Genomic DNA, 17,094 nt, shown 5'->3' with positions numbered 1-17,094 from the left:
AATTTTCAATCTCTAATATCAACTTATTAAAATTATTACAAACTTTAATTTGTGGTATTGATATTAAAAAGTTTATGGAATTTGAATTTGATTATATAAAAACATAACCCATTTAATTAGTTAGCAAATCCATCCAAATGTTAAAATAAGCCCATAAAATCAAAAGACACTAATGCCATTAATGATTTTTTTGTTTGTTCATGTCATTAAGGATATTTTTGGAAAATTTAAAACATTCGTTAAGGGTATAATTCAAGAATGATCTTGTTTTAATGGTATTGATCTTAATTTGACATAAATATTAACTGAATTAGGTGGGTTGATTAATTAATGTAATATAAACTATAACATAAACAAAATTATTAAAGGGTGCAACAACCTTTTTTAGTAGATTTTTTCAAAATATTTTTCTTTTTAATAGTATGGATATGGACGATAGTTTAAAAACCCAATAAATATGCTTTAGTATTAAGCCGTGTTGGGCTCTAATATCGGGCTAGAATGTCGATACCTGTTATAATTTACAACCGGTTTGAGATCAATTCATTCTCGGCAGTTTTGTCCTAGGGCATCTCATACCTACTACATTTTATATTTCAAACATCATTCTGAGTAAAATATACTTCAATGCTACTCTATTTTCATTCTATAACAAAATAGTAGGTAAGATTATTCTATAAATAAATGGAGTAACTTTAACTATACCATTTTAGAGTTGAACGTTTTTCTATTTACAAAATAATCATTTAAATTTTGAATGTTTTATTTTATACTTAAATATTTAAAATAATACAATAATGTAAAATAACATGATTTCTATAAGAGATTATTTAATAATTTTATATAAAATACATAAACTAGTAAAAACACAAAACTAATCATAAAATATAAAATAAATATAACATAAAATAAGTAATTTAGTAATCCAGTAAATCATTTCTGGAATCGCTAAAATCGGTGAAGTATAGTCCAAACAATGAAATGACCGATTTAAAAATTTTTTTGCTCGATTTAGAGAAATCAAAGATAAAGAAAACTCATTATTCATTATAAGGTGAATTAGTTGACCATCTATGAAAAAAATATATTACAATGCTCGTTATTGAACCAAAATATCATGTCTTATAATTATTATATTTTTTAAAAATTTAATGTTTAATTTAAATAAATTTTACTTTTATGCAAGTTTTGTAAACATAAGATAGTTGAGGTTAATTGGTAATTTCTTTAAGTAGAAGGTATCACTAACAACTATTAGTTAAATAAAAATGAAATCATTTTAAAATATCTTTTGGATTAAAAAATGGAATAATATATTAAAATAAAACCCAATTTTATTTTGGTGTTGCTAAATAAATAAAAACGGATTAATAAATTAGAGATAATGCTCTTAGAACATGATTCATTGATATGTTTAACAACTCTAATGGAAAACCTAGAAACCAACGTTTTCGTTTTGCATGATCTGGAAAAACTGATACTGTAGGGTTTTCTTGCTGACATTAGTGTTTGACTTGCTAATGTCCACTGTTCTTTTTGGTATTTAGGAAGTAAAAACACTGTTCAATATATAGCTGTTTGGGATGGTCAACAACAAAATAAGGTAATGGTTGTATCGATTGTTACTGAATGAATCCTTTTATTTGTACTAACTAGATTCTGACCCGCCCTTTAAAGGGTGGGTATATTTTTGTTTTAATTTAATTCTCATATTTATGTTTTCTTTGTGATTATATTTGTGTTTTTCTTTGTAATCATATTTGTGCATAAATCTTAATCAAAATATATTTTATTAAATAATAGCAATTTAAAAATTGATCCGGTATATTGCCGGTCGAACCCGCCAACTCGTGGATTTCAATTTTGCTTTGGTCAAAAAATATGACCCACACAACCCGCAAACAAATAATTTGTACCGGCACCTGCCCAATTTAATTTTACGGTTATCCGCGGGTTAAATTTTTTTAAAAATAATTATTTAATTTAATTATTATAAAAATATAACTATATATTTATAATAAAAATTATATATTTTTAAAAAATTAAATTGTTTTTATTTTTAAATTACAGAATTTTTTTAAAAAGTGTTTACATTTTTCTATTTTTATTTTTAAATATTTTTTTGGATCGGCGGGTACACGCAATCCAAAATCTACCAACCCGCACTCACCCCGTATAAAATACTCATAACCCGCATCCGTAAATCGATTTTTTCAAGTAGTTGAACCAAATTTATGATCCGCCCTTAAAAGATGGATATATTTTTTGTTTATGTTTTTTAAGAAATATAATTTTTATAAAATTAATCAATTATATCTCTGAATATTTAATTTTTCTCTAGGATATATTTAATTTTTTCTCACATCTCTGAACCTAAAAATATAGCTGCCAAAATATACAAAATTTGAAATTGAGATTAGTATGATAAGGAGTTCCATATAGATAGCATTTAAAATAAGATTTTAAGTTCCATGATAAAGAGTTCGATATAAAAAATATGAAATTCTTAAAAAAATAGGAATTGATCATTATGTAACTTCTTTGTTGTTGTTGCAGTTATATCTCGGTATATAAATATTTATATATAGGTTGTTGCAGTTATATTTATAGGTTCCATGTATTTTTTAAATTGGACTCAACTATTATCAATTGCTCATACTGTTAAATTAATAGAATATATTTTTTTAAACGAATAAACTATTTAAAACCCGTTGAACTAAATGTGTTTTATGAATATTTATTTCTATTAAAAGTTCATTTAAACCTTGTTAAATTCTATTTTAACATCATGTGCTTTGTTAATTGATAAATTTAATGTCTGTGTAAACTATTCAAAATGTAAATTAATTAATGTCTAGTTGACTAAATTCTATTTTTTTAGGCTGAAATGTAAATTATGTTGTTGTAGTGTGATAATGATTTTTGTAAAATATATCAAAGTTTATTACTCCCTCTGTTTCATTATAAGTGTCGTTTTAGACTTGTGCACACGGATTAAGAAAGCATTTAATTTTGCATATTTTCAATATAAAAACATCATTACCGACAATTCAACCAATAGAAAAATAGAATGGAGAATAAAGTTAATAAATTTTGCATTGAAACTCTAAAACGACACTTATTTTGTAACGAAAAAATTCTCTAAGACGACACTTAATATGAAACAGAAGAAGTATAATTAAACTATAATAGTCGGTAAAAATAATATTTATTTTCTTTCGTAATATTAGAGGTATAAATAGAAAGTGAAATTACTATTTATTTTGTATTTGTTAACAAATATAAAATGTCTGTAATATAATAATTAAATTTTATACTTAGAGTTAAATGGGTCCCACCAGTTACAAATATTAATAGTATTGATGCTTATCTCATTCTCCTTGATGTACGTTAATCAATCCAAAATTAAGTATTAGAGCACCGGTTACAAAAAAAATATAATTGATATTTTGATTATTGATAAGGAAAAAATAAAGTGCGTCCAGTCAGTTACAAATAAAATGTAACTCGTATGTTTCCTGTTTCCGGATGTAACTGCTGTAACTTATAATTAACTTTAGATTCAGTTATACAAAAATAATTAATTGGACATAACTTTTATCAACTGGTCATACAAGAGAATTAATAGAATAGATTAATTAGTGAGTTGCTTGTTCTTCACATTCCGTAATCTTTCTGCGTACTAATGTCTAGTCATCTAGAACTAGAAGTTATGCATTGAACTTTCGAGAATTTATTCTAAAACGGCTCCAAACGGTTTGATTTGCTGACCTTTAATTTGAAACTATCCGTGTTAATATCTACGTAGCATGGAATCGTTGTTGGCCATGCGTTTCGTGCTTCCGAAGCAGAAACGGAACCGGAATCACTCGGAAGCGCTCGGAATCGACATGGAATCACGATTCCGATTTTGAGGCTTTTGGAATCGCCATGGAAGCGCACGTTTCACAACTGGAAGCGTCGATGATGGTGATGTTGGAAGCGTAGAAGATTAAACAAGTTTTTTAGAAAACTGTAAATTATTTTAGGCTTTTTAATTTTGATTTGTTTTGTGAATATGTAAGTTAAAATAACCCGTTTAGCCCATTATAATAACAAAACCCTAGTTAACAAATAAAATAAAAAAATTAACAGTTTTTAGAATTCACATACCGTAAGAAGCTTAAGAAGAACTAAGGAGCAGTTTCTGGTACTTTTCAATTTCAACCTTTATCCAGAGAAGAGAAGAGAAGACAAGGTACGTAACTCATAGACTTGATAAATAATCAATTATCATATTTTGTTTGATGTGTTGTCACTTGTTTGTCTTTTATGCATGTGGTTTGTAAAACTTGTTCGTGAATCGTGAGTCCCTGTAACATGTGTGCTGTACTTTTAGAGTTTCAATTTAATTCAAAAAAATATTTTAGGTATAGTATTATATTAATTGCTGTGTACGTAGATCTTAATAATCGTTGATATAAATTGCATATTTATATTATACTTGGTAGATTAAGATATTGCTATTCATAGAAAACTAATATATTTTTTTTACAGGACTGATGTCTCAAGATCCTTTAAATATTGATGAGTCCTTGGAAGTGGATGACAAAGCACCCTTGTGGATCTACGTGAAGAAAATTGAGAAGTTACCTGGAGGAGGATCATGGAAGTTTGAATGCAAATTCTGCAGAAATTCATACGTCGGTTCTCATAGTAGAGTTTTGACTCATCTTTTGAAAGAGGGAAAAGGAATCAAAGGATGCTTGAAAGTTACTCCTCAACAAAGAGTCAACCTGAAAAAATTAGTTGATGATTGCAAGGAGAGGATAGAACGTGCAGCTACTAAACCAGTTCCACTTCCTTCATCATCAAGGAACATGTCTAGTTCTTCTCTTGATTATGATATGAGCTACAAAGTTCCTAATGCAACTGAGTCTGATCCAAAAAAGAGAAAGGGTCCTTTGGAAAAAGCATTTAATAATGAAGCTAGGGAGCAGTGCGATGGTGAAGTATCTAGGATGTTCTACACTGGTGGTTTGTCTTTTAACCTTGCAAGAAATCCTCACTACCGCAATTCATATGTGCGAGCTTCCCAAATTCCAGGATATGTTCCACCAGGGTATAATGCATTGAGAACTACACTTCTTCAGAAGGAAAGAAAGAATATTGAGATGCATTTACAACCTTTGAAGAACACATGGAAACAAAAAGGAGTGAGTATATGCAGTGATGGTTGGTCAGATCCACAACGAAGACCAATATTCAACTTGATTGCTGCAAATGAGAGTGGTCCAATGATGTTAAGGGCGATCAATACTCATGGTGAGATAAAAACCGGTGAGATGATTGCAGAGCTGATCATAGGAGGCATAAAAGAGGCAGGGCATGAAAATGTGGTCAAGGTTGTCACTGACAATGCTTCAAATTGTGTAAAAGCCGGTGCACTTATTTCAGCAAAGTTTCCTACCATTTTCTGGACACCATGTGTGGTTCATACTTTGAACCTTGCTCTGAAGAATATATGTTCACCACTACTGAGCACAAGAAATAATGAAGAGGTGTATGATGCTTGTTACTGGATAAAGTCTCTCAGTGAAGATGTGAATTGGATCAAAAATTATATTATGAATCATGCAATGAGGCTTGTAATGTTCACTGAGCATTGTGATCTTAAACTCCTCACAATTGCTTCTACAAGGTTAGTTTTCTATATTTTTATTTTTAATTGAGAATTTACTTATATTCTTAAGTTTTGAATAAATGATCTTATTTTTATTTTTACAGGTTTGCGTCCACCGTTGTGATGCTAAAGAGATTCAAAAAAATAAAGACCGGGTTACAGCAAATGGTGATCAGTCCTAAATGGGATGATTATAAAGAAGACGGTGTAGAGAGAGCATCTGCTGTGAAGAAAAAGATATTAGATGAAATGTTTTGGGAGGAGCTTGAATATGCTTTATCTTTCACTTTGCCCATCTATAGCGTAATTAGAGCTGCTGATACTGATAAACCTTCCACTATAAGAAAACAGCCCATTTGCAAGGGAAATTTGCAACGGAAAATTTTCCATGCAAATTCGCGATGCATTTGCAACGTAATTGCGAGGAAAAAATATAATTCTCGCAAATTCGTTGCAAATTTGCGAGGGAACTATTCTCTCGCAGTTTTGCGAGGGATTTGCAAGGGAATTTACAGAAACCTCGCAAGTTCCTCGCAAATTTGCGAGTAAAATATTTCCTTGCAAATTTGCAAGAGTATTGTGAGAACTTTGCAAGTCACTCTTAGTTCCTCTTAATTCCTTCACAAATTTGTGATGTATTTGCAAGAGACTAGACTTGTGTATACAGTATATTGCAATTTTCTTGAAAAGTCTATCTTTCCGGAATTTGAACGGTTTGATTTTCATCAAGGATTTTGGTGTCGGATAATATATTTTATTAAATTATTTAGTGTTTAAAATGTATATCAAAAATTATTTTTCCAAAATTTAGTCAACTATGGTTATGAATTTAGTTCCCGAAACTACTATTACGAAGTACTTAACATTTAAACCTTATAACTTATGTAACTAATATACGTCAACTAAATTTCTGAAAAATGTTAAACATACTTTCACATAATTTTTTTTGAAACCGAATACATAAAATAATACAGTCCGAAAACACAACAAAACCTCAAACGAACCCCTAAAATACATTGACATGGATTTGCAAGGGACTTGCAATGGAACCCTCGCAAATCCCTTGCAAATTTGCGAGAGTTGCAAATTCCCTCGCAAATTTGCAAGGGATTTGCGAGAGGTCCATTGCAATTTCCTTGCAAATCCATCTTTCCAGAATTCGAACAGTTTGGGTTTCATCAAGGATTTTGGTGTCGGATAGCACATTTTATTGAACTATTTAGTGTTTAAAATGTATGTCAAAAATATTTTCAGAAATTTAATCAATTATGGTTATAAACTTAATTCGTGAAACTACTATTACGAAGTACTTGACATCCAAACCTTATAATTAATATACGTCAACTAAATTTCTGGAAAATGTTAAACATATTTTCACATAAATTGTTTTTTGAAACCGGATACATAAAATAATACAGTCTGAAAACACAACAAAACTTCAAACGAAACCCTAAAATACATTGACATGGATTTGCAAGGGACTTGCAATGAAACCCTCGCAAAACCGTTGCAAATTTGCGAGGGTTGCAAATTCCCTCGCAAATTTGCAAGGGATTTGCGAGAGATCCCTTGCAATTTCCTTGCAAATCCATCTTTTGAACGGTTTGGGTTTCATGTCGGATAACACATTTTATTGAACTATTTAGTGTTTAAAATGTATGTCAAAAATATTTTCAGAAATTTAATCAATTATGGTTATAAACTTAATTCGTGAAACTACTATTACGAAGTAATTAACATCTAAATCTTATAGCTTATGTAATTAATATACATCAACTAAATTTCTGGAAAATGTTAAACATATTTTCACATAAGGTCTTTTTTGAAACCAGATACATAAAGTAATACAGTCTGAAAACACAACAAAACCTCAAACGAAACCTTAAAATACATTGACATGGATTTGCAAGGGACTAGCAATGGAACCCTCGCAAAACCCTTGCAAATTTGCGAGGGTTGCAAATTCCTTCGCAATTTTGCAAGAGATTTTTGAGAGATCCCTTGCAATTTCCTTGCAAGTCCATCTTTCCGGAATTTAAACGGTTTGGATTTCATCAAGGATTTTGGAAGAGATTCCTTGCAAATCAAAATTTTGCCAGAGAATTGTGAGGGGTCCATTGCATTTCCCTCGCAAAATCATTTTCCCAACTCAAAATTTAAATAAAAAATATTTTTGTAATATATATAATATCACAAACTATATACAAAAATTAAAATTTTACATTAGACACTTCAAAATCGAAAAAAAAAAACACAAAACAACACAAAAAAAATTAGTAATCTAAACTCTAACACTATATCTACAACCCTAGAATATATATATAAACTCTATACCCCAAATCACTAATTAGTTTTGTATACCCTAAACTCTAAACCTTAAAACTAAATCATATAACATAATAATAAATTTAATCTTCAAACATAAATGGTAAAACTCAAATATTAACCTAAATTCTAAATCTAATCTTTTTAAACTCAAATTCTTCAATCTTAAATCTAAATCCTAAACTATATATTTCAAACCCTTCATGTACTCTAAGTCCTATATCATATTCTAAACTCTATATCATGATACATTAAAACTTAACAATTAAACAAACATCATATACTGAAGCTAATATCCAACACTCCAAAAGTTATAACACTTTTTAAACTAAATCATCAAATTATACACTTTATAAACTTTAAGTAAAATCAGTATATTTTAAAATAATGATGAAATCTAAAACACTAAATACTAATAAAAAGTAAATAATATAAGTAAAATAATTCATAACACTTACTAAAGTTATCAAATTAACAAAAAAAAATTTTGTGCATCATGAAACACAAACCTACGAACCATTAAAATTTAAACCTTACCTCGTTCTCTAATAACAAGATACTTATAAAGATAAATAAAAACTAAAAGAAAACAAGGAAAATTGTGATTGGTCTAGCCACATGTGCAAGGATTCTAATCTTGTCCGTAGATACATTTAATCCAACGAATCAGATTTCTTTTCTTCTCTCCCACATTTCTTTCTTTATCATTCTCTCTGCTTTTCCAATCGTCTCTCTCTCTCAGATTTTGACTTTACCATTTCAGTTACCAGAGTTCCTCACCACAAAAGAGCATTGGAGAAGGAGAAAGTGTACAGATAAGGTTCAAGAACCAGTTCTCTTTATCTTCACCAGAAATAATCGTTAAAGGTAAGTAGAAGAAGAAGCCCTTTACATATATTTTTGTTGCAAACGAAGTACTTTTAAGCTCCACCAGATCTAATCTTGCTTCTTGTAATTTTTAGACAGAAGAGATGGAAAGCTCTAGGCCCATCGCTGCCGAGCTCTAGCCCGTGGCCATCGTCACCTCCTCGCCACAGTTCCTCCTCTCCTCGTCTCCTCCTGTGTAATCTCTTTCTCTCTCTCTCTCTATTTCTATCTGTGTGCGTGTGTTTTCGTTCTCACTTTATCTTTGTTCCTTATAAAGGAATTTTTGCGGCAGAAGAAGATGTGGTAGATTTGCTAGAAGAAGACTAAGACGATTTGTGGTAGATGTGGTAGTCGTTGGATTCACGTCACACGTCACACGACTTGAGGTTGGGAGAGGAAGAAGATCTGAGATCCGGTGAGGTCGAAGACGCGGCTTGAAGCTTCAAGATTAGATTTAGTTTTTTTTTCTGGTTTTACTTTTTTTTTTAATTCTGGTTTAGTTTGTAAACCGGATTTAATTGTAAAACGATTTATAAAATTAGTTACAATGAACTGCGAGGAAATATAAAATTGTATTTTGTGTTTTTTTATTTTTATTTTTCAATTTTGATAATATAAATAATAGCAAAAACAATATTTTTCAAAAAGTTGCGAAGAACTGTGTTTCGTAAATCTATCGAAAATTTGCAATGAATCATTTTCGGTCGCAAATTTGCAACGAAGCATATTCCGTTGCAAGTTTGCAACGAATCATATTCCGTTGCAAATTTGCAACGAACCATATTCCGTTGCAAATTTGCAACGAACCATATTCCGTTGCAAATTTGCAACGAACCATATTCCGTTGCAAATTTGCAACGAACCATATTCCGTTGCAAATTTGTGAGGATATTGCGAGCGTTTTTTATTTGCGAGTAAGGATTTGCAAGGAAACGACTTTCCTTGCAAATTCGTTGCAAATCACGATTTGCAACGGAATTGCGATGCTTTTTTCCCTTGCAACAGACATGTTTTCTTGTAGTGTTCTCTTCATTTGGTTTATGAATGGTGGGAAAGTATGATTCAGAATGTCAAGAAAGCTATCTTCAAAAAAGAAAGGAAACAACTTAATGAAGATTCAGTCTTTTGGAATGCGGTGCATTCGGTTTTGACTTCTCGCTGGAGTAAGAGTAACACTCCTCTTCACTGTATGGCACATTCTCTTAACCCCAAGTAAGATTATAAATTTGTTTTATTCTGTTTTCCTATCAACTTATAAAATGGTAATATTGGTTTTTGATAATTGTTATATATCTTTGTTTAATGCAGATATTATAGTTCGGAGTGGCTTGCAGAAGAAGACAGTAGAAAAGCTCCACATCAAGATTTGGATGTTACCAGAGAGAGAAAAAATTGTATCATGAAGTATTTTCCAAATCAAGATGAAAGGAGAGAGGTTAACGTTGAATACTCTAATTTCTCTTTATGCATGGAGGATTTTGGTAGTGTTGATGTGATCCATGATAGGTTTATCTTGGAACCTTTGACATGGTGGGCCGTTCATGGATCTTCGGCACCAAAGCTCCAAATCTTAGCATTCAAGTTACTTGGACAGCCATCTTCATCTTCCTGTTGCGAAAGGAATTGGAGTACATACAAGTTCATTCATTCTGCAATAAGAAACAAGATTGTTCCCCAAAGAGCTGAAGATTTGGTATTTGTGCACACTAACCTCCGTCTTCTATCAAGAAGGAGCTCTGCTTACAAGGAAGGTCCTAGCAGTATGTGGGATGTTGGAGGTGATCAATTTGATTCACTGGATGAGATTAATCTCGGAAGACTTGAGTTTGAGGATCTTTCTCTTGATGAACCAGAGTTGGAAGCTGTTTTGTTTGGTGGAGATGCTGAAAATGAGATCGACGATGAGCTTGATATTTGAGTTTGAAGTTTAAACTTTATTTTTTTTTGAGTTTTTCTTTGTTAACTTCCATGTTGAACTTTAGTATTTAAGTTTTATGTGTTGGATTTTCATTATTAATTTTTTTATTTTATCTAGTGTTCCAATATATATATATATATATATATATATATATATATATATATATATATATATATATATATATACACGCTTCCAACACGTCCCCGCTTCCTAAATATTTTAAAATTTTTGCTTCCACGCTTCCTTACGTCCCCGCTTCCGCGTCCCCGCTTCCGTTTCCATGCAGCATAGGTTAATATACACTTTAAGGTATTTTCTTGATTCATCAAGTTCTTTTTCCTTTACTCTTTTTTCTACATAGTTGAAATGGTTTTCCTCTTTTTATGTCTTATTCCCTCTAGGTCTGTTTTTTCAATTATAATTTGGAGGGACGAATATAACAGACTGGACATGAAGAAAAGTTCCAAAAATAATCAAGCGGTGGTAGTATAGTGGCAATCTTTCGGTACAAGTGGTTTATATTGTAGGTTATAATAGATGATGGTCCATCTCCGACCATTAGTCGAAAGGTATTTTAAACTCTGATCAGGCTTTTCGGGTTAATCTATTCTGTAGTATCAAATATATTTTTTTCGGAACTGATCGGATCAACCGATAAAATTTATAAAAAGGTTGGTTCCAAAAATAAAGTGGCTCATAGTCTGAGGATAAAACATTTAAATGTTCTTTGGAATCTTCGTTTTCATTACTCTGTGTATTGTCTGTGCTCGTTCAAATCGAGTCCATAACATTACAAAACTGTGTTTTGGGACTGCGTGCAGCCTTCTTTTTTCTTTTTTTGTTATTGTTTACCAATTCTAAAGTAGTTCGTAGTTTCACTATTTCTATGTGTCTATAGAGACATGTTGTCTTGCTTGAATCAATGTTTCTTCTCTTTTCAAAATGAACAAAAAATTACACATCTTTGTCTCGTTTTTACCCTGCTTTTTAAGTACATGCACTTGCTGGTATAAAATCAAGATGAAAATGCATGTATATATGCATTATTATCTCTCTCTCTCTATATATATATATATATATATAATTTTTTTCTTTTCTGTGGAGATTCTCATGCTAATGAAAAAGTAGCATAGTTTATTTAAAGTAGCATAGTTTATTTGTCAACCGTTACTTTTTGCTATGTTCGGTGTCCTCTCTGATGTGTTCAATAATGTATAAATTAGTTATTAGCCAGCTTGGAGATGGCAAATTGACTCTGAAAGTTACCCCACTTCATAACTACTTATGTGATATCAAATCATTTCATTATAACCCCTGTTCTAAAACGCGCCGCCTAGGGCCGCAAAATCGTCGGAAAATCGTGATGCGGCCATCAAGCATGGCGAATAGGAGTGATTCAGTGAAAAAATCGGAATCCCAAAAAAGTTTTAAGTTTTGACCCGTTTTCGCTTATAAATCGTTTGGTATACGTAAGTTTCTAAGAAATTGATTGGAAATAGGAGAAAAAATGGCGGAAAATGATGTAAAACTCATCATATTTGAAGAGCCGTCGCGATGAACTGACAAAATTAGAAAGAGGAAGACGACCTTGAAATGACAAAATTACTCCTCATTAACTCAAAAAACTCGAAATCATGCAAAAAAACACTTACTATTGCTCGAACCCGGGTTGTTCAAGCATTTGATGGGAGGGAATCCCGCTAGGCCATGCCATCTTTATTGTATTCTTTTACAAATGTAAATATATCAACAAAATAAATTGGTGTTTAATCCCCGCAAAATCTCCGATTTTTTCATTCGGCGCTAGGCGCAACCCAAGCGTACGAGGAACGCCTAACGAATTTCCGAACAGGTATTATAACGATGGAGCTCTTTGACACCTACCCTTATCATCACTTGTCAGCAGTCTACTTTGCTCGCTTGTTTTGCTTGAAAAGGTCAAAAGCACTTTACTCATTTTGATATTGATTAGTAATTTTCAAAATATACTTATCTGGATAGTCCTAAACGTTTTCGACTGCCTTCATCCTTCACTTGCTTCAGAGATAAGTCAAACTTGACATTTAACTAATTCCCAACATATGTATATATCCAACATAAAATCTCAAGCTTTCTTTGTTGAATTTTGGCAACAAATTATTTACATCAATTTTATGTACCAAGCGCTGGTCTGATAATTTAAATTTTTGTATAATGAACCATGTTCAAATAAAAAGTTGTGCCACTATTCATTATTTAAAATTTCCATAATGCCCTATTACAACTAAAAAATTATTCCATAAAAAAGTGATGTTCTAAATAACAAGTTCATTTCCTTATGCCCCTGACCGGGTCTACATTTACCAATCATTGAAATGTGTATTCGATCGAAAGGTGAACGAGCTCTAGAGTAAGGTCCAAGTGGCTCCTGTTTGTTCAGTTACTTTGCTTTCATGATCTGTTCTCATAAATAGTCTCTCTTTGATAGGTGTTTGTGTTGGTTCTCTATATTTCTTTATAGGTAACATGTTATGTTGTTTCTTTGCCACGCCTGATTTGAATTAAAGGCTGACGAAAACATCCATACCAGACTTTTGCTAAAGCTTACCTATATCACTTTCCGGCGACTTTTCTTTCTTCTTATTTTCCTTTTGTTTAACGAAGACAAGTTTCTAGATAACTTTCTCTTTTCTATGTAAATTGATTTAAATTTTAATACTTCCCAATCGATTAAAATACCACATAAGTAAACTATATACTCTGTTGAACAAAAAAAAGAAGTAAACTATATACTAGACATTGTAAAACCCGTAGTGTAGATAAGATAAGATGAGACGTTTTAGAAGTTGAAATATTGTAGACATTTGTTGTTTATCATTTTTTCTGTTTTTTCTTTTCTTTTGGCTTTCAACTTGCATCTTTGTGGTAAAAATACATATTCTGCTAATCTTTAGTCTTTAAATTTGAAAAAAATGCTAAAGTATGTTTTGAATTAAATATTCTCTTTTTCTTGTCCTTTTACTGTACAGATCACTGACTCCCAAATCTACACGAAACACTAGAAATAGGGAGAAAACCCCTCAAGTGAAGACACAGCATAAAACACTTGTAAATATAAAAGACACACACACACGTCAGAGAAGAAACGAGAACAAAGAGAGAGAGAGAGATTCAACTTCCACATAGAACCATGGGAGCAGAAAACGAAGCCGAGCAACAAGAGAACTTGACAGCAATGAAACTACCGGTACTACCGATTAAACCTAACAGTCACAGCCACTCTATGTCATCACCCATTCACAGTTCCATAGCAGCGTCTGTCCCCTTTAGCTGGGAAGAAGAGCCCGGCAAGCCCAAGCAACACTCTTCTTCTTCTTCTTCATCCTCTTCCTCACCATTAACTTCTTATTCGTCATCTTCTCCTCAAACCCACAAGTCCTTGGAGCTACCACCAAGGCTACACTCACTTGAAAAGGATGGAGGATCACTTACCAAACTGAACTCACCCATCACTGTCTTTGATGGACCTTACAGCATGACGAGATCAAGAAGGTTGGATTCACCTTCCTTTAGGTTGCTTATGAAAGGTAGTGGTGACTGTTATGGGTCTTTCAGGAGTGACATGTATGGTGATTTAGATGATGTTGATGAGGAGATCAAGCAGCAGAACATGAGTAGTGGTGGCTCTTTGGCTCTTGTGAAGAAGCGAAGAGGACTAGGGTTTTTTGGGTTTAGCAGGAGAAGAGCTTTGAAAAGAAAAACAGAGTTTGGTACAGGTAGTTATGTGTTTCCATCTTCAGTGGACAGAGAGAGTGTATGTGGAAGAAAAGAGGAGGAAGAAGGAGAAGACAAAAGCTTTGACTATGGAGATGGTGATGGTATTACTTGCAGCCAAAGCAGCAGGTTTTGTGAAGTGAATATTGCAAACATTAGCAGAACAGGGAGCTTCTCTACTCTGCCTACACCACCTTCCTCTTCAAAGTCTCACTTCTGGGTAAGTCCGCTGTTTTATATTCTGCCTCAGTTAAACTATTTAAAACCATATGTTAACTCACATAAATATTTATAAAATTAATGTTATTAGACTTTCAGTAAAGATTCCTGAAATATCATATGGATGAGAGCTATGTGTAATATGTATATATATTATATCATGAAGTGTAGAATACGTTAGCTGTTAACGTTGTTTATGTTTGGATCAGACGAATGTGTATGCAGGACTAAAGCAAGTGGTTCCATGGAAAAACAAGAAGTCTACAGGTTAAGATTCTGTTCTATCAAAGATTTGAAAGATCAAACGTCAAACCCTTCTGAGTTTCGCAAGTCTCCTCCAACCCTTTGGTTTATGATACTAGTTTTTTCAAAATTTTCAAATGACATTATCATTAAAAGAGTGTGAAGCCCAGCTTTTTCACGCTTGTCGTTGTTGTTGTGTTTGTGATGGTTTAAATGTTTTTGGAATTTTTGTAAAGAGAAAGAGAGAAGTCTACGATGTATCATGATTATGGGTCCAAGGGATATATATATTCACATCATGTTTGTGCTTATTTGGACCAGAAAACAAAGGAGATTTTCTTTTATATGTAACCCAAGTGATTATATCATATTTGCTTCCTTTAAAAAAGCTCTTAACTTGAAAGTTTAACATCACTAAAACAGTCGTCTATCTGAGCCAAGACAAAGCCAAGCCGGTGTGTTTCGTACTGAGTGAGGATTTCTCTCAAAGACTCGTAGTAGCATTATCACTCAAAGATCATGAGTTAAAAAAATTTATGGGTTTAAGGGAAGTTTTCAGATCTTTTACTAAGTTAGATATGATTCCAATTTAGCAATGATAAGTGGTTTGGCCAACTTTTTGTGTATATTACAAATCATTTCCAAATGATTTTAAGGCGCCAAATGTTATAAACAAATTTTGGAGCATAATTTTAAGAAAGTTTTTTTAGTATGGTGGTTTGAGGGTTTATAAATCTCCGAGAAGTATTTGCCCAAAAAAAATAAAAAATAAATAAATAAATAAATCTCCGAGAAGTGTTGGGTTTCGATCTCACTACGAGGCAATTTTATTTTATTTTTTCTTTAAGTAAAGTTGTTCTAGACTGACACTGGAAAGATCATCGCCGGTTCTAGGCATAGAAGCCAGTCAAGCATTGTTGGCCTATGACCCTAAATTTTTTGAAGAAAATGCATAGAAATAGGATTTCAAAATTGTAAAAAAAAAACCAAATTTCTATTGAAATCTCTTACTAAATAGTCTACATCTCCCAAAATATCAGGGTGGCACTATAGATAACATAAATGATCTTAGTTATGGGCTAAGAAGATAGAGATGATGTTTTGCTGTAGAAAAAATATTGCCACTCCATGGTACTGTCAAGACAGCATCGTTCAGATAGGTGTCCATATTCATTTCAACATGTTAGAGCAACTTCATTGAGAGTTTTACTCTAAAACTCTCACATTTTTCCACAAAACAAAACATTAAAATAACTGTGGGGCCCATAGAAAATATAAACCAGTCTCACATAACTCTTTTTCGGTGAACCTGTCTCTTAACTGTTCCGCGGGCCCCACGCCATGTGGCGGCCCGCGATTGGTTCGACTTTATTTTATTTTTATTTTTTTATTTTTAAAAAGAATCAAACGAAAAAAAAAAATTAAAAAATTAGTTTTTGGTCTTGGAATTTGCGCTCTATGTGTATTGCTAATGGAGATGCTCTTAGTAGAGAGATAATGAATGTAGAAGATAAAATAGCCAAGTTAGCTAGACTAGAAAAGAATTATATAAAGTTGCTTGAAATTTGATGTAAAATGTTCGTGTGATTAAATTAAGGGAAATTCGGGAAAAGAGAACTAAAAAGCTATGTCTTTGTCCCCTTAGAACAAAATCAATTTTTTCTACTTTTGGACTACTATTACCCTTTAAGGTTATAAAAATTCATATAAATTAATTTAGAAAGCCAAAAAATAAAGAAAAATATGAAACATGAAGTACTCAAGTATGTGTATATATGAAAAATAAAATTTTTATAAAAAAATATTTGGAATAACAATTTGCAAAATGATCTAAAAGTGTAAATATATCAGATCTACCATCTACGGCGTTTCAGATTATGCAATCTACTACAACTACAATGATCTACAAGTGGTAGACTGCGAAATACACCAAAAACATATAAATCTACACAGGCAGAGTATATAATCTATATTCTATACACTTGTCTGAATAACTGGTAGATCGTAAGCCCTAATAAATGTTCTTATGTCTTCCTTCGGAGAATATTCTTTCTTCTAAGTTCTCATTTGTCTACTGTCTTGGTATTGACTATCTACCTATTCATCC

At 31.9% G+C, this 17,094-nt stretch overlaps 3 protein-coding genes across 4 annotated transcripts; all 3 read left to right on the top strand.

Moving 5' to 3' along the window:
* The first annotated feature begins 1,188 nt into the window (after positions 1-1,188).
* LOC108825568 (uncharacterized protein At4g00950) lies at positions 1,189-15,375 on the top strand. 2 transcript variants are annotated; one of them, XM_056995405.1, is made up of 3 exons: positions 1,189-1,603; positions 13,781-14,745; positions 14,970-15,349. In XM_056995405.1, the coding sequence occupies exons 2-3, from the start codon at positions 13,942-13,944 to the stop codon at positions 14,973-14,975; spliced, it is 810 nt and encodes a 269-aa protein (XP_056851385.1). In that variant the 5' UTR covers positions 1,189-1,603; positions 13,781-13,941; the 3' UTR covers positions 14,976-15,349. The 2 variants fall into 2 exon arrangements, with proteins under 2 accessions (XP_056851385.1, XP_018454383.2); XM_018598881.2 differs by having other exon boundaries at positions 1,286-1,603; positions 14,954-15,375.
* LOC108825058 (uncharacterized) lies at positions 4,350-6,211 on the top strand. Its single transcript, XM_018598400.2, has 2 exons — positions 4,350-5,680; positions 5,767-6,211. The coding sequence occupies exons 1-2, from the start codon at positions 4,542-4,544 to the stop codon at positions 6,209-6,211; spliced, it is 1,584 nt and encodes a 527-aa protein (XP_018453902.2). The 5' UTR covers positions 4,350-4,541.
* On the top strand, positions 9,910-10,871 carry LOC130500390 (uncharacterized). Its single transcript, XM_056995406.1, has 2 exons — positions 9,910-10,066; positions 10,163-10,871. Exons 1-2 carry the CDS (start codon positions 9,912-9,914, stop codon positions 10,770-10,772), a joined length of 765 nt encoding a protein of 254 aa, XP_056851386.1. The 5' UTR covers positions 9,910-9,911; the 3' UTR covers positions 10,773-10,871.
* Positions 15,376-17,094: the final 1,719 nt, after the last annotated feature.

Source organism: Raphanus sativus, chromosome 9, assembly GCF_000801105.2.
Source record: "Raphanus sativus cultivar WK10039 chromosome 9, ASM80110v3, whole genome shotgun sequence".
Lineage (NCBI taxonomy): Eukaryota > Viridiplantae > Streptophyta > Magnoliopsida > Brassicales > Brassicaceae > Raphanus > Raphanus sativus.
Note: the sequence above shows the minus strand (reverse complement) of the source record. Positions and strands in the feature narration are given on the sequence as shown.

Excerpts from the sequence above, each read along its gene's own strand:
- LOC108825058 (XM_018598400.2), top strand. The coding sequence starts at position 4,542 with ATGTCTCAAGATCCTTTAAATATTGATGAGTCCTTGGAAGTGGATGAC. Across the intron at positions 5,681-5,766 it reads CTCACAATTGCTTCTACAAG|GTTTGCGTCCACCGTTGTGA; the intron begins GTTAGTTTTCTA and ends TTATTTTTACAG.
- LOC130500390 (XM_056995406.1), top strand. The coding sequence starts at position 9,912 with ATGATTCAGAATGTCAAGAAAGCTATCTTCAAAAAAGAAAGGAAACAA. Across the intron at positions 10,067-10,162 it reads GCACATTCTCTTAACCCCAA|ATATTATAGTTCGGAGTGGC; the intron begins GTAAGATTATAA and ends TGTTTAATGCAG.
- LOC108825568 (XM_018598881.2), top strand. The coding sequence starts at position 13,942 with ATGGGAGCAGAAAACGAAGCCGAGCAACAAGAGAACTTGACAGCAATG. Across the intron at positions 14,746-14,953 it reads CTTCAAAGTCTCACTTCTGG|ACGAATGTGTATGCAGGACT; the intron begins GTAAGTCCGCTG and ends TGTTTGGATCAG.